We start from the raw sequence: 23,309 nt of genomic DNA on the forward strand, positions 1-23,309 counted from the left end.
ATATATATATATGTATGTATATATATATATATATATATATATATATATATATATATATGTATGTATATATATATATATATATATATATATATATATATATATATATATATATATATATATATATATATATATATATATATATATATATATCTTATACATAATCATACATAATCAGCCGTACTGTCTCTTTTATCATTGGCACTTTGTTATTCAATATTAAACTTTGTGTTTTGTCTATTACTTTATTATTTGTATTTATGAAAGCATGCCTTATATACAGTAGGAAAATACTGACAACTGTGTTACGTTTTTACCATTCAGTAACCACAATAATTGGATACATGATTATAACAACAGCATTTGCACATGTCCCGATCGAAAGTGGCGTTTGGTCCGAATTGTACCTGGGCGAACTGGTTTTGAGCTATTAAAAAACAAGAAAAAAAGCATGACCCGGTCTCGTACTTTTTACTAAATTAACGTTCTAGTTGGTTCGAGAACCAGGCTACATTAAATCCTCAACCAGTCTGTTGAAGCTCGTGGACTGTATTACATCTGTTCTTCAAAAACCCATTATGGACTAGAACCTTGTATTACCAAAGCATAGGCGGCAAATACGAACTTAAAACTGCCATTGAAATGTTGGGTACGTCGCAATACTTTAACTGTTTATATGCATATTTAGAAACAGATCTGCGTGCCATTTTGTATATATAGGATTTTATATAGTCAAAGACAAGGGATGAGTATAAAGTAACGGTTAAGAAGGCTGCCAACGAGAAACCGTTCTGTCATGAATGTTCACATCTGAAGCTCACTATAGGGTCATCCATCGTCCAGTGTTCCCCGGGAGGTCATCTCCGATTTCCGTGAATTTTTTTCCCACCTTTCCATGTAAATGTCGGTGCCATGTAAAGTTTCAGTAAAAAAAGAAATCAAATTATGACATTTTGGCCGATTGAAGTTGGGAGGGGTACTGGTCCTTGGCCGTCACTAGTCCGACGCCAGTAGCATTTTTTCCCCCACTTTTAAATTGATTTGCTTGCAACGCAGGGTTTTCAAATGTTTGTAACGTTTTTATGATAGAGATATCAAGTTGAAATTTACTATGCTACACATTTGTGAGGAAACTGAATATGAGCTCAGATTTTTTTTTCTTCAATATCTCATTGAACTGTACAATAGAGTTATATACCCCAAAATGTGGCCCTTTGTTCAGATAGATTTTATGTCTTCATGTGTAATGTTGCATTACTACCTGGTCATCCATCACAAACTCAAAATCCGATTTTATTTGAAAACTACCTACAGGGGATTGTTAAATAAATAATCTCATTTGAACCAAGTTTAGTGTTAAGCTGTACCTGAATCTCTACATTATAGCAGTAGCACACCATCACGTTTGTTTGTACCCCACTACCGATTTTAAAAACGGAGAGCATCAAGTATTTTTTTTAAAAGCAAGAAGCTTCATTTCATTTATTGATTTTAGTGATAATGGCAATGTTGCCAAGGTAAATCCCAGACCCAGCACCTAATGACACCATACATTTTTGTATCCTTGATGCTTTCCTATTTAAAATTGATAGGGATTACAAACAAGACAGGATGGTGTGAGAATACTATAACTTGAACTGATGCGCAATATGTAAAAATTGTATCCTCATAACAGGTGGTTTAACCATGTAGGCAATTACTTAACATTGTGTATTTTTATATGAGCCCCCCCCACACACAAAAATTGTATTTCCTATTGCACTGATTTTAAAATTACAGTAGGTAATTGTTTTGTTTTTTTAAACATTATATATTATAGTGATTAGTATATACAGTGTACTCGGCACTTCAAGTACTGGGCTAAATCAGCTCATTTAGATGCACAAATCTATCTGGGTAAAGTTTTTGTTGAAAATATTTTTTACGCTGGGGTTGGGGTGGGTGAGTGCTAGGGTCAGTGAAAAACAGTGAGGTCCACCTATAGGTTCTTTTTCATGCAATCATTGGCATACACAGTTAATATAAAATAGAATATATAATAATGAAGTTACAAAATATACACACAGAAGATTTATAGTTTCATATTTTATGTCACTAGGCTACTTTAAGCTTTTGCAAAATACAATAAACATTTTGTCAGATTCTCAATTATATTGTATCATCTTCTAGACCTGGATATTGCTTCAGTTTTTTTGGATACTGTATCACTTTCTGAGAATATTGCATAATCATTGTCTCCTCTTCTTTTAGGAATCATTTTCTGGGAATATTGCATCATAAACGGTAGCTAATCCTGATGTTATTGACAAATTATAGTACAGTGTGAGAGCATCAAGATGGCTTTATTCAGTTCTTGTAAATAGGGGAAATGCCTAGTTGTGTAGTGACATACATTAGAAAAACAGGATTTGTTACTGTTTCCAAGCTCAAGCTAGTGAGCTCACATTCAGATGACCAGTATGTACAATAGTAAACTGTGTTTCTGTATAATATAAAAAGTTGTATTTGAAAACCCTCATTTTTGTGCCAATGAATTTGCAATTTACCCCTCTCCCACTTAAATTGGTCAGACCATCCAGCATATCCACAACTAGTTTTATGTCATCTGTACAAATTTACTACCTAGAATTTTTGGTATGTCATGTCATTTGGCAATCTATATCTGTTTTCAGTAAACAGGAGTTATTGTTTTACCACAAACAATAAGCAATAAGTGAAGTACATACAGGGCTGAGCAAATCCCATAGCCTGACGTCCCAGACTAGTCATTTTTGAAGTTGGGCAAGTAAAATTTTCCAAGTCACTAGTCCGGGACAAGTGCTTTTAAAAAAGGTTGGGCTAGTCCTTATTTTCGTGCTTTAGTCACTATATCTATCTTTATTTGGCCAATCATACCCTCCAGGCGTACTGGATACTTGATTCTACCCCTCTTCGTGTATACATTTACATCCTGTTACAGCTTGACTGCATATTGGGCTAAGCGACCAAACTATCGGCAAATCAAAACACGTCAAACAAAAGAAAGCCAGTACGATCAAGTAGCAGTGTTGTAAGCGGTTTTGTTGCAATGAGTTTACTCAGTCTAGATCATAACGAGCGGCTCTCTATGATTTTAATCCAGCAAGTCAGTGTAATTAAATTAATGAAAGGTACTTTACCGACATCAATGTTGGTTTCCTTTATTAACTGATTAAATGACAGTAATGATTCTTTAATTTATAATTGATTATATAGATGATTAACTTCCACGTGCGATATTGTGTTTGAAGCAAAACAATGACGCTAATTAATGAGCTGTTTCATTTCTTATTTAAAAGAGAAAATTGATGTTAGAATCACTTTAAAAGTAGTTGTCAAGCAAGCTGATAGTTACTCTGTGGATAAAATGAGTTTGCTAAATTATTTTCACAAGGAAGGTAATAACGGCGATTCAGAGAAGGTAAATTTGTTTGAAAATGGAGGGATAAAACGTAAGACGGACACTCAGTGTGCGGTAGCTATTTCTCCAAAGAGACATAAGCAACAATCCGTGATGGAAAAAATGTAAAATATGACACTACTAAGAAACAGAAATTTTCAGCCACATTGGGTTGATTGTCATCCCTGGCTTGAATATATTGACTCAGAAGGCAAGATGTTTTGCATTTGCTGCAGACAATATCCAAAACTGGCACACTCTTAGTAAATACTCCACCTAGCCTCAGTCAATTATGCAAACTATTAGAAATCATGTTTGTAATAAGCCCATCCACTGCTGAGTGTGAATGAGGATTTAGTTCAATGAACTTAATCAATACTTCTTTAAGGAATTCCTTAAACCAAGAGAGTTTACAAATGCTAATGAACATTTCTGCAAATGGACCAGAGTTTGAGGACTTTAACCCAGACACAGCTGTCAACTGCTGGCTTAGTGCTGGTGCATGTGGTAGACATGTACATATTTTCAAATCCATCAGCTAAAACATATATACATGAACCTGAAGAAGCCAAATGTATAACAACCAATGTTTTTGAAAAATTAAATTCTTTTAAGAAATAATTATGTTGTATATTATTTCATTTGTTTTTTTCTATGGATTAAGTACATACATCTCATCAAATCTCGGCAAGTGATTACCATTTTGGGAGCCGTTAAAAGTAATGTGGGACTAGTGAAGAGAAAGGTGGGACTAGTGAATTTTCTGAAACCACTTGTCCTGGACTAGTGGTTAAAAAAAATTTTGCTCAGCCCTGACATAGACTTCTGGGGCCCCGAGTGGTCTAAACCACTCACCGTTCTGGATCACTGCCATCTCACCTCTGGGTACGTGGGAAAGCCTGCCAGTAGCTTCTCATGTGTCGGTGGTTCTTCCCTGGGTTTTCCAGGGTTCTTCCTCCATCAGTTATACTGGCCACCATGTATAGCCTATCTTGTGCTGAAAAATGGCGTTAAACCCTAGAAAAACAACAACATAGACTTCCCTTCTAATGTTTTGTTAGCTAACTGTATTGTTATTTGTATTTCAGCTGCCAGCAGTGGAACTGAATTATGCAAGTAAGTGTTGTTACACTCTTCCTGTAACACATTATGTTAACAAAAATTAAGTTCACAAGTTAATGCAGAATCTAAATATTTTTGAAGCATTTATTCATGTAGAAGTGATCATATTTTTGACTAGCTTGAAACTTGCATGCAAGATTACATTTTGCATGGACAGTGTATGCAAGAGTACTTTTTGTTACCCAATTTTTGCATGGAAAGTGTATGCAAGACTACTTTTTGCATAGAAAGTGTATCCAAGACAGTGCTTTTTGCTTGGAAAGTGTATCCAAGACAGTACTTTTTGCTTGGAAAGTGTATCCAAGACAGTACTTTTTGCTTGGAAAGTGTATCCAAGACAGTGCTTTTTGCTTAGAAAGTGTATCCAAGACAGTACTTTTTGCTTGGAAAGTGTATGCAAGACCGTGCATTTTGCATGGAAAGTGTATGCAAGACAGTGCTTTTTGCATGGAAAGTGTATGCAAGACAGTGCTTTTTGCATGGAAAGTGTATGCAAGACTGCTTTTTGCATGGAGTTTCAGTCAACATTTTTGTTTTATTCACAGTAACCTATAAATATCACCACCTAATGTCATCTAGTACGATGTCCAAAAATTCATCCTCATTTTCTGATAGTTCTGAAATCCTCCATCGTTGTCTAGTAAATTATCATGGTTTGGTCATCATAAATATTGTCTGACTCCCTTTTGTTGGCCTCCCTGTCATATGCAGATGCTTATTTAGAGACAGAACTTAAGCTTTGTAAGTAACACTTTGATCATATAATTTGTGAAATCTATTCATATTTGCAACTGAACACATGTCACTGGTGTGGTGAGATGAAATAACCACCCTCTGTTACTTGCCGCTGTACTGCACTCATGGCTCAATACAAAATTTGATATGTGGGAAAACACACTAATGTCAGTTAGTTACTTGAAGAGGCAGGTCTCTGCTTAGAATTGATAAAATACTAATATTTGCAGCTCAATAAAGAAGATTGTCGACTTTAAAACAAAGTGAGTGCTGCCTTTATAAGCACAAGCCAAAAACTTGTATTCTGTAAACGGGTACCTTACGGCTCATTTTATTACCTGTGTTATTAACGGGCAGCTACTGGAGTACCTGGATACCCTTTTGGCATCTTTAACTACAGTGATATACATCACACATGTGCACACATGAACTGACTTAATTACAAATTGTTATATCATAAGAACCACTGACATTCATATATTGTACAAAGATATTTTAGTAAATAAAATTTTTTCACATGTTGTTCAGACATCTCCATGCTAGTATACAAAGACAACACATGTCAGTGTACAAAGACAACACATCACTTGGGGTCCATGCCAGTGTACAAAGACAACACATGTCACTTGGGTCCTAGCCCCTAACTTGGGCAGAAAAGTTTAAAATGCACATAGGAGTGAGAAGTTTGGTGAGAATATATATAATGGTAAAAATCCACTTGGTTTCTTTTCGGTCCTCTTAAAACACATAAAATGTACATTGATAACAAAAATGATTTTGAAATCTTCTGGTTTTTATAGTGCCGTTGATTGGAGTTAATAAAAACAAAACTGAACAAATTTGCTTGTGTTAAATTGATGGATACTCATTATATATGAAATGTTAGTCGACACTGATTTTGTATTTCAGAGATGGAGATGACATTAAAGTGTTTGTACGAGTCCGCCCATCATCTGCAGAATCAGACATAACCTTCAGTCAAGTGGCTCATGTAGATCAATATAACAAAGAAATAATATTGAAGAGCAATGCAAGCAAACCTGAAGCAAAGAAATTCACATTCGATTATGTAGCTGACATCAAATCCACTCAGGTAAGTCAGTCCTAAAAGTAACAATTTTATGACCAATATTTGCAAAATTTATCAGGATTCAATGTTTCCATATAGACTTAAACACCATGGTGTCTTTACTTTCTTGTATAATTATGTCACTATGAAACACATTGCATTGCCTCGTGTCTCTCATGTGTCAAGCTAGACCTGAATCTTCTCTTTTTGGACAGGATAGGTAAAAGTGAGAACTGAACAGGGAGCAGTGAGAATGAAGCAAGAAACTATATTACCTTTAAATTATACTAGATTGGTTGGAGGGTGAGTTTCCAAAGTAGGTTAGGGGTTAGAGAGGCCTACTCAAACAGGGTTACTGTTTTTTTGTTTTTGTTTTTTTAAGTAGCCTGGTGTAAAGTAAAAGTAGCCAGGTAAATCATCTAGCTTGTGGCCCCAGCCGATAAGTAAAGCCCTGATATATATATATATATATATATATATATATATATATATATATATATATATATATATATATACACACACATACATAGGGTTCTCAATAGATTTCAAATTGAAGAGTCAACTGACCCTTCAGCCCGAAATCTTGAGAGTTAGTTCTTGTGGACAGTCATGAGCCCATATCTGCAGTTTCCTCATTATTGGTGGAAACATGATGTTTAATATTTTCTTGTCTTATGCTGAATATTGAGAATTACTTGTACAGTATGTTATAAGAAACATACATTCATATTTTTGGAAAAGTGTTTCTATATGTTAATGTGTGTATATTTTCAGCTTCTCTGCATATTCTATTATCAGCTGCTCAAATCATTGTATGTGTAAAAATATAACCATACAACTATGAAGTTTAAATATTCAAATATCAAGGATGTACGTTGCAGAATTCTCAGTTTACTTTTCTACATTATTAATGTGCACATAACTCTGCCCAGATAAATTTGAACTTGTCGCGTGCTAGAAATAAGTTTCGAACGAAAATGGTGTTTTTGTCTTCTTAAAATTGAAAATTGGAGTCATACTGTGAATGAATGCACATTGCAACAAGTTATCCATTTGATCTGGAAGGAATAGATTTTGGTATTTTTGTCAATTCTATGAAATTTCGCGGTTATGGACTGAAATCATCTGTGGAAAATGTACATGAAATTCATCGGATTGAAGCAGCGCAGGAGAAGAAAGAAAATGTCTTCTTAAAATTGAAATTTGGAGTCATACTATGAATGAATGCGCATTGCAACAAGTTTTCCTCTTGGATTCGGCCAATATTGGTATGTGAGAAAGCTTGCCAGTAGCTTCTCGTGGGTCAGTGGTTCTTTCTGGGATTTTCCTGGGTTCTTCCTCCACCACTAATACTTGCCACCATGTATAGCCTACCATGTGCTGAAAAATGGCATTAAACACCACAACAACAACAACCTGCCTCGCTTGGTGCTCAGTGTTAAGAGGTTAGTGCTAGGACTGGTAGGCCTGGTGTCAGGGTAATGTGACTGTGTGGGATATGATGCTACATGTCTGCAGCATGATACCCCAGTGCTAGATATCACTATAAGCTGCATAACTGCAGATATCATATCGAAATTACCAAAATTGTAAATGGTGAGTTAAAAATTTAAATCACACACACATACATTTCTTTAAACCACCAATGTTTTCTTGTTTCAGGAACACGTCTTCTCCATCGCTGCCAGATCAATCATTGAATCCTGTGTAGCTGGATATAATGGAACTATTTTTGCATAGTAAGAATTTTGTAGTTTGAATTTTGAAAGCAAATTTCTTTTTTCATCCTGCATAATTTACTCTGGGGAAAACTTAACACATCAGCATGACGTCTTTGTGGTAATTGACTTTTAGATCATAGGTTACCTTAAATAGGATGTGGATTTTTTTTTTTTAAACAAAAAGTTTTTAAAGTGATCATAAGATACATTTTGTTGTTTAAATATAAATACTTTTAAAGTGATCATACATACATTTTGTTATTAAATATAAATACTTTTAAAGTGATCATACATACATTTTGTTATTAAATATAAATACTTTTAAAGTGATAATGCATACATTTTTTTTGTTTAAGTATAAATACAGACAGTTCCTTATCTTATCTGTTTCACTTCAAACACAGTATTACACATAGAAGTTGATTCTGTATTAAAAAAAATTGAAGAATGATTACTTCTTTAATCAGTTCACAAAGGAAACCAAAAGTAAAATTAGTACATGTACTTATGCTTTTTTAAATTGTATTACTTACTGGATTGATTCACCCAGTGAGATGATCTACTCGTGAGTACTTGGATTGAATACACATAGTAGAGCAAAGTCATTTAAACCATTGCTGATTAACCGTGCCAGTCTTTTTTCTTTCAAGTGTTGCGATTGGCCAATAATTCTATATTTTGGCCCAATATACACTTATGTGCTATTTGAACTTATGCCTGTGACACTAATGAGTGACAACATATGGTATGTGTGCTATTTCACAGGATTTAGATGAATAAATGGGATGAAGTAGATTCAAGCATTCCATATGCACTTGTCCCAGACTAACATCTTGTGATAGTTTACTTAATTGACTTCGAAAATGACTTGTCTGGGATGTCAGGTTATGGGATTAGATCAGTCCAGATAAGTATATTATACACACACACACACACACACACACACGTGAAATCCACTTTCATATAAATGACTTATTTTCAAGGTCCTTTGAGTGCCCCTTCTATAAAGTTTATAAAATCATTTTCATCAAATGGTAAAATTGACTTTCTTACTGTTTGTTTTTTTCTCTCACGTTAACATGTATTTGTAAAAATGTATGTTGTTAAAAAAGGTACAATTATAAATGAGTTCTGACAGTAACCATTCCTGTTAGCTCTTCCCAGTTCATATTTGATTTGCATAGGTGTGATATTTTTTACCAACAATGTGTATATAGCAGTATGTATTAAATGTCAGTTGCTGTTGCATACAGTCAGTTTGTTATGAATAGTGATCTCGTATGTAGGAAATTATGCCAAGACAAATTAAGTGTAAGTAAGTAATTAAGACTGATGCTGGGCCCCCGAGTGGTCTAAAGCGCTCTCCGTTACGGATCACTGCCATCTCGCCTATGTCTATGTGGGTTCAAGTCTCGGATTTGGCCAATGTGGGTATGTGAGAAAGCTTGCCAGTTGCTTCTAGAGGGTCGGTGGTTCTTTCCGGGAATTTCCCGGGTTCTTCCTCCACCATTAATACTGGCCGCCTTATATAGCCTATCGTGTGCTGAAAAATGACATTAAACCCTACAACAAAAACATAAACAAAAACAATAACAAAGACTGATGCTTCTATGCATGGTTGAATTACCATTCATCAGAAATGAGTCAAGTTTAAATTCCAAGCTTCGACACCCAAGGGTTTGCATCTATTGAGAACTATGATATTCATCCTGAATTTTTTTTAATTATAGTAATAATAATATTCATGACATTTCATGGAAAGTGTAAGCATCACATGATTTCTCTAATCAAAATATGCTTTTTTAAAAATTTCAGTTTCACTTTTACTATCATGCACTAATACTAAATAGGTTTCAGAATATATTTCTTTTTGTTCCTCTTAGTCCCAAGTAGAAAGTCAGCTTGTATATTTTTGATCAGTTGGTTAAAATCAAGATATCTTTTCCTATGTTTCTTTACTTTTACAATGGTCCTTATTTTGTGACATATTTAAGTCTAGTTGACACAATTCATCCTAACCCATAAATGTATTTCATGTTATTGGTTTGTGCCAATATGCCAGTTGTGTAGACAAGATTTTAAGAATGTTAAATACTCGGACATTTCATAATGACCCTTAATGTGTTTTTTGTTTTCAGTGGACAGACTGGTTCAGGGAAGACCTATACAATGCTGGGTAAGTTTGAATTATAAGTGACAGTCTAGATTGAAGTGATAAAGAGTTTCTGGTTCTTGATACAACACCTATGAAATGGTTTTGATTTATATCTTTTTGCAGGTACATTTTCTAATGGGGGTTGGAGGAGGGAGAGCAACTAATAAGAAATGTTGTGACTGAAATTTTTTTAATATTCCTTTGCATTTTTCAATAGACATTTTACAGTCTGTCTACGGCTTTAAATTTGAGCTGTTTATCAACTATCAAATCCCCCAAAATAGAAGATAGAAGTGAATTCATAGTATATTCAGGGGTTAAAATTCAATTGCCCAACTCCAAATGGCAAGTGAAAATGTTTGGCAGTGTAATGAGTTTTTCAATCTTTCTCCCATTGGGCAAGTGCTGATTGAGAGATATCCAGTGTTTCTCTTTTATAAAAAGTATGGTCTACTGAGATTATTGCTGACTTTGAAAGTGCATACTTTCTAGTAGAAGATTGTTTTCCATTGCAGTATGTTACAGTTTGTGTGTGTGTGTGTGTGATTTGGATTTTTAATGTAGCTTAAACAATTTTTCAGTCGTATTGTTTCGATGTCTCTAGTGAGGCAGTTTATAGTGATGTCTAGCACTGGGGAATCATGCCACACAAACCAGCTCACACAAATCATTTTGGGAAATTCAAAAAAAAATTCTTTTACCTTTGGGGTGGGGTGTGCTTGGCTTGGTAAAATTTAAACATGGAAGGTCAAATCTGACCAGAAACACACTTATTTTTGTGGGGCCTAATTAAGCTGGGTGTAATAAATATTTTTAAAGATACGTTGTTTTTTGTGTGCTTTTCCAAGAAATTAATGTTAGACATTGTAGCTCTTTCATAATTTTCTCTTATATTTTTCAGGCCCAGCAGAGGGCGAAGACAGTTTCCAGCATGAAATGCGTGGAATAATTCCACGCAGTTTTGAGTGTTTATTTAATGCAGTTAATAGGGAACAAAATGGGGTAAGACACTGGAGTGGAATGATTCCACACAGTTTTGAGCATTTATTTAATGCAATTAATCGGGAACAAAATGGGGTAAGACACTGGAGTGGAATGATTCCACAAAGTTTTCAGTGTCGTTTAGATGTAATATGTAGGGAACAAGATGGAGTAAGATACTAAAGGTTTGCTTCTATTAAATATATCTGCCAGTTTCTATGACAACTGCATTGTCATCCATTATGTTAAAAATTTAATGTTCACTTTTTCGAAAGTTCTAAAATCTACATTAAACATAACTTTTTTATGGATAAAGTTAGGGACAATAAACTGTTAGAGAAAAATAACAAGGGGTTTTCTTCCCCATTTCTCATTTTGATTTGTAAAGTTTAAGAAAATTTATTGAATTACATCTTTGCTTAATTGGTAGTTCATAGTGGGAACACAGTGTTAAGCATAGTCACCTTTGCTAGTAATTTTATTCTCAGATCTTGCTCAATACTTCAGGATGATTCCACCTGCAAGAAATTGGGGACAGTCATTAGAACTGGAAATTTTTATCTTGAAGTGTGTTGTGGGGAATTCTCAACACATAGTTTTATGGTTTCTAACTTCTATCACACATCACTTACAACTTTTGTTGCAGTTTATTTTCATATGTCCCTTTATAGCAGAGGAAAAAAATTAATCCTATCAAGGTCTGTTTATACTGTAAACCAAAATTAGTTAGATAATTTTGTTCTTGTTTTGTAGATAAATTGCATACTGCAGTAGTTGTTTTTTTTTTTAACTAACAAGTCCTTAATATGAAACAAATTTATCAGTTTATTCATATAGCATAATATAAATTGAGGCTACATTGTAGATGTATTCTTGGCATATTTTTTTTATTTTTTTACTAACAAGTCCTTAATATGAAACAAATTTATCAGTTTATAGCATAATATAAATTGAGGCTACATTGTAATAATTTTGATAGTTACTTACAGGTGAAATTAGAATAATGGTGCCCTATGATCCTATCATATCATTAGTCAGATTCAAGTTTTGCATTGTTCAACCTTTTGCAGCATATTTACCAAGCAGATGCAAGTCAACAAACTAGAACACATAAAATCTATATTCCCCTTACAATTCAAAAAGTGTGAAACTGAATGATAAGAAAAGCATGATTTGGTTCTTTAGAAGTAAAGTAGTCAAAAGAGTCATTTAATTTTTTTAAAACTAGACCACATTACTTGAAGGTGATCTTAACAATTGAATCTCTGGCTCTTTGTTGAATTTAGATAATTCAAAACAAAATTTGTGTATTTATCATTACCAATATGTATTGTCAACTAACAAAATAGCTAGTAAAATATTTTTTATGAGGAAGTATGGACCTAGCATTTGATATCAAAATGGCAAAGCTACCTGCTCTCTTGTAAGATTTTCAACAATACACATGTAGAATCCAAACATTTACAGGATCCACACTGGTGTAGGTGGGTGATTTGGATGAAATAATCACCTTCAAGTGTGTCATATCAACTAAACAAGCCCCAAAAGCAAAGTTCACATGGCCTTATATTGATTTCAAGACATTCACCGACACGCTTTTGTTACAATACAATGCACAATTAATCAACGTTTAGACTTTTGATAAATATTTCCTTCAAAGAGGAAGGTAGACATTTAAAAATAAAAAGCCTTATGCTCGGTAATAAATTTTGGTACCGATTTATACCAGAAATGACATCACTGCTTTCTGTGGAATTCCTGAAGAAATTAACACATGAAAAACTTGTGAACAGTTGAATTTGTGTATCCCAGTCTGAAGCAAATTATGACTTGGTGGATGTATTCAGGTCTATTACTAATAAAAATAATTAGGTTCATATCTAATAAAAATGATCAGGTCTATTACTAATAAAAAATATTCAGGTCTATTACTAATAAAAATGATCAGGCCTATTACTAATAAAAATAGTCAGGTCTGTTAATAATAAAAATAGTCAGGTCTATTATTAATAAAAATATTCAGGTCTATTACAAATAAAAATATTCAGGTCTATTACTAATAAAAATAATCAGGTCTATTACTAATAAAAATATTCAGGTCTATTACTAATCAAAATAATCAGGTCTATTACTAATAAAAATATTCAGGTCTATTACTAATAAAAATGATCAGGTCTGTTACTAATTAAAAAAATAATCTGATCTATTACTAATTAAAAAAATAATCAGGTCTATTACTAATAAAAATATTCAGGTCCATTACTAATAAAAATATTCAGGTTTATTACTAATAAAAATATTCAGGTTTATTACTAATAAAAATAATCAGGTCTGTTACTAATAAAAATATTCAGGTCTATTACTAATAAAAATAATCAGGTCCATTACTAATAAAAATATTCAGGTATATTACTAATAAAAATATTCAGGTCTATTACTAATAAAAATATTCAGGTCTATTACTATAAAAATATGTAGGTCTATTGCTAATAAAAATAATCAGGTCTGTTACTAATAAAAATGATCAGGTCCATTACTAATAAAAATCATCACTGAATTAAATATTTCATCATATAAGCCTATGAAAAAACTGACCTATTTTTGGGGTTGCCATTTTATGTTATACAACACCATAATGAAGCGATAGAAGAAAAGTGCTACTATATTTATAAACTCCTAATAGTATTTCATTATTATTTTAATCATATGACATGAAAATATGCAAAAACAGTTTCAAGTTACTATTTTGAACCTTCTACACTTAATTCCTGCTATTTTTGCAGATTTTGCCCTTTTCTGAGTAGAGGGTTAATTTCACCAAAATATTGCTATTTTTGCCAACTTTACCATATTTTGACTAGAGAGGTAATTTCACCAAAATATTAGTTTAAAACAAAATATTAGTTTAAAACAACCCTTGTCCAAAATGTTTTGTTCATACCAACATTTGAAGTTAAGCACAGTAAAGTTAACATGAGTTACATGAAAATGTATATAAAATTCAATAGTTATGCTTGTTTCTTGTGGCACATCCTAAGTTTTGGTACATGGTCATGTGTCTTAGTCAAATGTTATAGAAGAGTCTTAGACTAAAATGATCCTGGCCCATTTTATAACTGTGAGTCTGTTATCTTTACGTTGAAACATTTAATCATTTGAAAATTTCAACTTTTAATTGGCATTATAAATACAGTATTGTGCTGACATTGTTAAACCAAATACCTACTTACCTACTCAACCACCCAACTTCCTACTCAAAAACCCACCAGCGTCACCTACTTACCTGCCTACTGTGACCGGGCAAAGAAAGGATTAATTTTTATCTTATCACAGAGCTGAGCTAAATAATCATTGATTATACTTGGGATGTGAGTGACATAAGTTTTAATTACACTCACGAGTTTTCCAGCACAAAGATGTTGATATTTTAAGTTGGAATTTTTTCTCAGCACCTACTGACAAATATTTTTTAAAAATCCTAAAATCAGATGTAAGGCTTTGCATGTTAAATTTTTGCAAAAGGTCAGTTATCAGTTACTGACCTGGCTGAATCAACTCTCCCATTTCAATCCCACAAAGCACTGCATATGTAGAATTGATTTTTGCTACCAATTTACTCCTTGTACATGCATAATTTTGTGATCTTTTTTACTTCACTGTCATTAAAATTACCATTCAGAGAGCATTTCTCCTGAAATGAAAGTAATGAAATTAACAATATGCCTTGAACAGTTTGTACTATTCAATAAGACTCGAGAGATGCAGTTTACCACATGACTACACTGACCCATTGTCTCTGCATGTAGATGCCCTATGACCTTACTAATTCTGGTTATCTTGCTGTGTTATGTTTCAGAATCCTGGGAAGGAGTTTCTTTTGAAGTGTACATTCCTGGAGATTTATAATGAACAGGTGTTTGATTTGCTGGAGCCAGGTGTGGGGCTTCATTTGAGGGAGAGTATGAAAGCAGGGGCATTTGTGGAGGGACTGCAAGAAGTGGTTATACGAGACCCAAGTGAGGCCTATCAGGTACTGTAAGGTTTGGATTTTCTTTCTTATCTCCTGTTATTTCATTGTAGTATTTGGTAATTATAACCTCACACTTCTTCACCTTGACCCACCCATCTCCAAAATCCCATGGGTCAAGTGCAAGAAGTAAGAATAGACACATGGGCTAATGTTAGTTACATTTCTTGATTCATCTTTTCACCAGTAATTGTATGTATCATTATAGGGTGGGGATCTAAATAGTTTCCAAGCCATTACCCAGAGACTAAAGTTTCTGCATAGAAATGCACCCTAGGCTCAGTGTCTGTTTCATGAATGTATAACACTGTCGTTCCATGCTCATTAAAAGTATATGTGGTTAGTGGGTGAGTGTCTTGATAATTTTCTAGTTTCAACCCATGGGGAAAAGACCAAATGTGGTTAACCCTTGGTCATTGTCATAGTATATATAAATTTATCTTTCCATGCCCTGTAATTGTATATATGGCTATAATGTTGAAATCTAGAGTTTCAGTGTTACAATCCCAGGACTAAATCAATTTTGCTATCTTTTGTGCAAACACAAAATACAGATACAGACAAAGATAAATATACAACCACAAAATACAGATACAAGCAAAGATTAATATACAAATGCAAAATACACATACAGGTATAGATAAATATACGAACACAAAATACACATACAGGCAAACACAGAATACACACGCACGCAGGCAGAGATAAACATGCAAACACAAAATACACATACACACGTGGCAAAGATTAATATACAAACACAAAATACACATATACACAGGCAAAGAAAAATATACAACATAAAGTACACATGCACACATGGCAAATATAAATATACAAATACAAAATAGATACAGAAAAAGATAAATATACAGACACAAAATACACACACACATGGCAAAGATTATACAAACACAAAATATACACACACATGGCAAAGATTATACAAACATAAAATACACATATATGCAGCCAAAGATAAATATACAAACACAAAGTACACATGTACATAGGCAAAGATAAATATACAAACACAAAATACACATATACGCAGCCAAAGATAAATATACAAACACAAAATACACATACACACATGGCAAAGTTAAACATACAACATAGAAATCACATGCACACAGGCAAATATAAATATACAAACACAGAATACACATGTACATAGGCAAAGATAAATATACAAACACAAAGTACACATGCCACAGACTAAATGAGGTGTACTGTGATATTTTTACATCATTTTTTGCTTGACCTCAAAATATAAATATTGTTCATTGAAATTTGCAAAGATAGGTTCTACTTGGTATTATGGACATTTTGCAAAGCTAGGCTCTACTGGGCAATATAGACGTTTGTTTTGACTATAGCAAATTTAGGTTGTAAATTAATATTGAATTCAATAGTGATGTTTTGAAAAGAATGTGTCCATGATGACACCAACTTACACTATTTTCCTGTCATTTAGATAATTATTGCACAAGCATTCCCTTGGTTTAGTCAGCATTCAGACCATTATATGTCTCATTAAACTTATAAACAGTCTTACACTTTTGGGTCAGTAATCATGCACACCAATTTTCAGACATGTTAGTATTGTAATTTGGGAGCAATGTTAAATGTTTCAGAATTGTAAATTAAGAGTTCACATCAACATATGCTGACCCAGATAGTTTAAGATCTGTGTTTTGACTGGTGTAGGAGGAGTTCCACACAAATCACGTGTCGGGGTCGGATAATGCTGACCTTTTCAGGAATTTGGGATGATTAATAGCCCTATTTTTTGTCTTTTTTAGACCCTAAACCGAGGCTGGATTAATCGTACAGTTGCATCAACATCCATGAACAGAGAGAGTTCACGAAGCCATGCAGTCTTTACAATTGTTATAGAATCCAAGGTTAGCCCTGCTGTCCTAATGCATCTAACTTTTAACACAACATTAGGGAAAGAGATATGTCAGTGTTTCTCACTGTCCATCAAGCTGTCAATCATGTAAATGTTTGTCACTGTCCATCAAACTATCAGCCATGCTGAGTTTGTAAGCATTTTAGAAACTAAATCGTACTAGACCTATGTTGATAACTTGATAAGGTTCCCGGGAAGACTAGTAAGTTTTCATGTCCTTGACATGATTATCGAAGTCAAAGATGACATTTTGTACTTAGGAAGGAGATTACCTTGTCAGCAAGATATCTGTACAATTATAAGACAAAAGTGAATTAAGTTGGTAAGCGGTAGATGTTGTATGTGGTCCCCTTTGAACTTGACTCATTTGCAAAGTCACAGGGTGACATTCAGTCCCGAGAAGTGCACATCTGTTTTTGTTCTCAGAAACAATTTCTTTGTAGTTTTTTAATGGATGGTCTGTTGACTGATGTCTACCCGCATTCCATCCGTTAGCACAAGTATTTTATCACTATTCCTCCTAAACTACTGAGATAATTGCCTTCAGACTTTACATAGGCATTTATTCTATGGTCTAGTTGGTCTCACACGAAAATGGTGCTGCTAGGGCTTCCAATATCACTGGCACAAGGCCATCTTGAAAATCTTGTTATCATTACTCCTGAATTATGGTCATATCACCCTTCAGTTTTTACTGAAAGACTTCGTATGATGTCTGGTTGGTCCTGAATGAAGATGGTGCCAGTATAATATTCAATATGGTCACTATGGCAGCCATCTTGAAAATCTTGTTATTGATACCCCTCCTGAATTGGAAGTCATATCATGAACATATCTCTACTCCTCTCCAAATTAATGGCTTTATCAACATTGGGTTTTTTTACCAGTAGACTTGTCTTCAGTTACCTAGTTGGTGCCAGTCATACATTCAGTATGCCACAATGACTGTCTTGAAAATTTTGCTGACAGTCCTATCTCTGAATGGATAACCATTATGATGGGTTTCACCAAGTCCTAAATGACAATATTGCCAGTCATACGTCCATTATGGCTGCCACGATAATTGTCATAAAAATCTTGTCAGCACTCCCCTGAATGATCATTATGACATGGGGTTTTCACTTAAAGATTTCAAGTAGTCTAAGGTGGCCAAGTGGTCTAAAGTGCTTACCTTTACAGATCAATGACATCTCACCTCTGTCTGTGTGGGCTCAAGTCTCGGGATCGGCCAGTGTGGATATGTAAGAAAGATTGCTAGTAGCTTCCTGGGGCTTAGTAGTTTTCACATGTTCATCCTCCACAAAATATATTGGCCACCTTGCATAGACTATCATGTGCTGAAAAATACCATAACTCATAACAACCAACCAGCAACTAAATGATGTCTACTTTGTCCTGAATAAAAATGATGCCAAACTGACATCCAGTATGTGTACCAGAGCAGCTAATTTGAAAAGTTTATATTACTGAAGAATGTTTGGGATCATTTCAACTCTTGACAGTTAAAAAAAAGAAACGTGTTTATCTTGGATTCCTAGAAATTCTTTTCACCCAGTAGATAAAGTCCATTCGAGAAACTCTTACGTTAGATCTTAGTAATAGTCAGTGTACGAAATAACTTGGGAAATACTGATGTTGTAGTAATTTGGCTCTTCTGTAATGAATGTAACAAAAAGGGAAACATTGTGACACAGATAAATATAGAAAAACAGAATAAACATACACACAGTCATCAGTGGCATTAACTATGTGTCCTAAATCCAATTGGCATGGATAATGGTTAAAACATCATTTGTACATTTTGTATAACCTTGGAATTTGGTAACTACTACCCCATAAGGCTGTTAGTGTTACAGTGCAACCCCACGATAATGAGAATTCGGATATAACGCATTTGTGTCGTGGCTCCAAAAATTTCATATATTCATTCGCACATGATTTTTTTTCTTCAAAGTACATGAAATAGTGTATAAAAATGTATTATCATCATCATTTTAGGGAAGAGATTGTGTATGAATTTGAATATAATATGATCATGGCGTGGTTCCTGAAATTTTAAATACATGTACATGTATTTTCTCGTAGCCGGAAAAATATTTTTTTAAAGTACGTGAAATAGTGTATAAAAAATATTATCATTTTGGGAAAGAGACCGTATATGAATCCAAATAAAATACAATTGTGGCATGGTTTCTGAAATTGTAAATACATGTATGTGTATTTTTCTCGTACTCAGAAAAATATATATTTTTTTAAAGGATGAGAAATAGTGTGTAAAATGCTTGTTATCATTTGGGGGAAGAGTTCGTGTATGAATAAGAATAAAATATGATCGTGGTGTGGCTTCTGAAATTTAACAATTTCACCATGTTCTTGAAGTGTTATGCCAAAATAAACATCGGAAATGTTACTTATTACTGATCCATGAGTAAAGCCAGTAAGTTGTCTTTGTGATTGTCTTCAATTAATTCTGTATACAATCGTTGCTCTTTAACTGCGTACACAACCAAGCAGTAGACAATGTGGTGGTTGATAAAAGATTCTCACAATTTAATAAACATCAAAAACCGAAAGCCGCTGTGCTTGGCGTTGTTATTAGACGCAATCAGTTGACCAGTAAATAACGTCCACTTTATTAGCTGGAAATTGAAAGGGTATGAAATTGTACATGCATTCAGCTTAAAAATCTTTATAAAAGTATTTTTCACATGTTTCTTACGATATTCACAAAATCTGAAGTAAAAGTTATATGCACTCTGAAAGTGTGTGTTGTTTGCTGTTTTCGTTCAAATGAATAGGCACACAAGTGTTAATTATTGAGAATTTACAATGGATAAAGGTACACAGAAATGTATATGAGAAAATTTTAGCAGTATGAAATTTGTACAGCCACTGTTCATAGACCCAGGAACGTAATGAACTGTGCACGTGCTTCGTCTTTCTTAACCTAATTTTGCTGTTAATTTTTCCCATTGAATTCAGACATTACTTTAGACCTAAAAGAAAACAAACTATGAATATGATCAATTCATATAAAAATAACATACAACTCTGTAGACTATAAACGAATGCATTGTCTTTAAGCTCAACTTTGACAGACCTTTCATGTCATGGACAATTCATTTTGATTATTTGGAAAGAAATTTGATCTAATATAATAGGTATAAACAACACAATATAAAATTTGGGACTTAGTTTACTTAGTACTTACTTTTACAATGCCAGGTAAACCCACTTAGTTAAATGGTCAGCTCCTATGCTATGCAAGAGGTATATTAGGTCTGTGTTTTTTGTTTATTTTTTTATTTTAGATCTCCACATGATCGTATTTTGGACCATATTTATTTTATTGAACATAAGTGTTGAGGACAGTCATTATACAGTTAGTCAATGATACAGTCATCTATTTGTGAATTCAACCCATTAGTGTTATGATCATCTGTCCATTTAGGAATTCATCATGAAAATGTAATACACAATTTTTCTCTGCAGGCAGAGAAAGAAGGTGTCAAACTTGTCAAGACATCACAACTCAACTTAGTTGATTTGGCTGGCAGTGAAAGGCAAAAAGACACAAATGCATCAGGGCAGAGGTTGAAGGTAAGCACACTGTTGTCACACTATTTCAAGGACCACATTGCATAACACTTGTATTACACTATTTCTAGGACCACATTGCATAACACTTCTATTACACCATTTCTAGGACCACATTGCATAACACTGTTACACCATTTCTAGATCCTCATTGCATAACACTTGTATTACACCAACTCTAAGACCATACTGCATAACACTTTTGTTACACCATTCTAGAACAGCAATGCAAAACACTTGTTATACCATTTCCAGACCTGCCAACCCTTACAATTTTGCTGCAAGTCTTACAAAAATTACCCGTAAAATATGAACTTATGGAATAATAGAAAAACTATGGAACAATATTGTTGTCAAAAAATCAGGATAATTGTTTTATCTGTGTTTCATTTGGATCCAGGTTTAATATTAGAATTAGTCAGGGAACCAGACTAACTTTACAGTAGTACCTCAGACACTTTAAACTGCACATATTTTTTCATGCGAAGCATCTGCATGATCACACAGTTGATTATATAATTTTTTTAAATGGTGTCCAGTATGCAGTGCTAGTTGGAGACGAAATGATATTTAAACCTTAGAAAGTGTTAATAATCAGCACAGAAGAATAAAAGGAGTATTCAGATTCTCGTGAATAAAAGCTGGAAGGTACACAATTACGTTTATTGGACATCACGTGTCAATTTGAGTATGTCTCATGTCAGGAGATATGATCGTCATCATGTGAAATGGAAAAAAAATCCAAAACTTACATTGAGTTGAGAAATAGCAACAAGCCATTGAACTGCATAGGGTTTGGAACTGGGTATTTTGCAGTTGTACTAGTGATTAATAAGGTGTACATGTACTTTACAACCTTTTCAGTTGAATATAATGTTTACATTGCTGCATGTTTTGAATACCGAACTTTTATAGTCATTTTCTAGTTTTACAATATCAGTTTATGATATTTTTTCACACCTTACTGAAAACTAGTTAAACTTATGGAAGAAAATCAGCTACCTTACTGCATTTCTAGGAGAAGCTGTAACATTGCCAGTTTCTGTGTAAAGCTATTAAATCAAAGAAGATTTAATTGTAAAAAAATTATTTAAATTAAATCTCTTTTGATTGAAGTTACATTAAATGGGAATTCTGGAGCCAATAACATTTTTTCTTGCTTATTTTGTAAATATTTGGTGGCTAAATTAATGGAAATTTACTTAAAAATATATCCCTTTTTGAGAAAAGTGGAAAGACTATTTTATACTGCTTAATACTCTGTGATAGATTGAATCATGTTGGTTTGGTTATTGTAGATGGACATAAACTATTCCTTGGATATGAAATAGTCAAACACAGACTATTCACTTTTAATATCTAGACAAAATATATTCCCATGGTCCAGTGTTTCTCCTTGGGGTCATGGGTTTCATTCAGCTTTTTGTCCCATGTCTGCCAAATCTTGGCCTTCTGTGTCCCCATGAGCATGATTTTCATCAGGATGAACTAAAAGCAATAAAAACTAAGATTGCAATGAATATCCTATTGAAAATAATGTAGTTGGCAATGTAAATAATCAAGGTTTATGTTAGTTGGGAATGTAAATGTTCAGGGTTTGTGGTAGTTGAGAATGTAAATGTTCAAGGTTTGTGTTAGTTGGCATTGTAAATAATCAAGGTTTGTGGTAGTTGGGAATGTAAATGTCCAAGGTTTGTGGTAGTTGGGAATGTAAATGTTCAAGGTTTGTGTTAGTTGGCATTGTAAATAATCAAGGTTTGTGGTAGTTGGGAATGTAAATGTTCAAGGTTTGTGTTAGTTGGCATTGTAAATAAACAAGGTTTGTGGTAGTTGGGAATGTAAATGTTCAAGGTTTGTGTTAGATGGCATTGTAAATGTTCAAGGTTTGTGGTAGTTGGGAATGTAAATGTTCAAGGTTTGTGTTAGTTGGCATTGTAAATAATCAAGGTTTGTGGTAGTTGTAAATGTTCAAGGTTTGTGGTAGTTGGGAATGTAAATGTTCAAGGTTTGTGGTAGTTTGCATTGTAAATAATCAAGGTTTGTGGTAGTTGGGAATGTAAATGTTCAAGGTTTGTGGTAGATGGCATTGTAAATAATCAAGTTTGTGGTAGTTGAGAATGTAAATGTTCAAGGTTTGTGGTAGTTTGCATTGTAAATAATCAAGGTTTGTGGTAGTTGGGAATGTAAATGTTCAAGGTTTGTGGTAGTTGGGAATGTAAATGTTCAAGGTTTTTGGTAGTTGGGAATGTAAATGTTCAAGGTTTGTGGTAGTTGGGAATGTAAGGTGGCGCTGTACAGTTTTGTATTTCGCATAGGGTTAGGATTTTAAAGAAAAAGAATTTCCCCGGCTTTTCTCACTGGTTATACTGGCTATTTAAAAAAGACCTTGTATATCTTAGGTATAATTCAAAGAACCTTTAATTCCCTTTATTTTGATGTATGATTGATGGGTGTACTATGGGTTATAGAGTATACAGCTTGGCCTTACTTCAGATGTGAACCTTTCAAAAAAGTGCTAGCTCTACTTGGTCATTTTCACTTCCTGAACTTTCAGAGGTAAATTGTATAAAAA

The 23,309-nt window shown here is 33.6% G+C and overlaps 1 protein-coding gene across 1 annotated transcript in view; it reads left to right on the forward strand.

Moving 5' to 3' along the window:
- Window positions 1-563: 563 nt before the first annotated feature.
- Window positions 564-23,309, forward strand: part of LOC149787279 (kinesin-like protein KIF15-B) — a 117,503-nt gene continuing 94,757 nt past the window's right edge. The window contains exons 1-9 of the mRNA XM_089977807.1: window positions 564-646; window positions 4,504-4,531; window positions 6,182-6,365; window positions 8,004-8,080; window positions 10,201-10,238; window positions 11,119-11,219; window positions 15,055-15,228; window positions 17,031-17,132; window positions 20,633-20,740. Of these exons, the coding sequence (XP_089833933.1) occupies window positions 640-646; window positions 4,504-4,531; window positions 6,182-6,365; window positions 8,004-8,080; window positions 10,201-10,238; window positions 11,119-11,219; window positions 15,055-15,228; window positions 17,031-17,132; window positions 20,633-20,740 (819 nt within the window). The 5' untranslated portion in view covers window positions 564-639. The remainder of the gene's footprint in view (window positions 647-4,503; window positions 4,532-6,181; window positions 6,366-8,003; window positions 8,081-10,200; window positions 10,239-11,118; window positions 11,220-15,054; window positions 15,229-17,030; window positions 17,133-20,632; window positions 20,741-23,309) is intronic.

This window comes from Sinohyriopsis cumingii, chromosome 12 (assembly GCF_028554795.1).
Source record: "Sinohyriopsis cumingii isolate HCF-2022 chromosome 12, ASM2855479v2, whole genome shotgun sequence".
NCBI lineage: Eukaryota > Metazoa > Mollusca > Bivalvia > Unionida > Unionidae > Sinohyriopsis > Sinohyriopsis cumingii.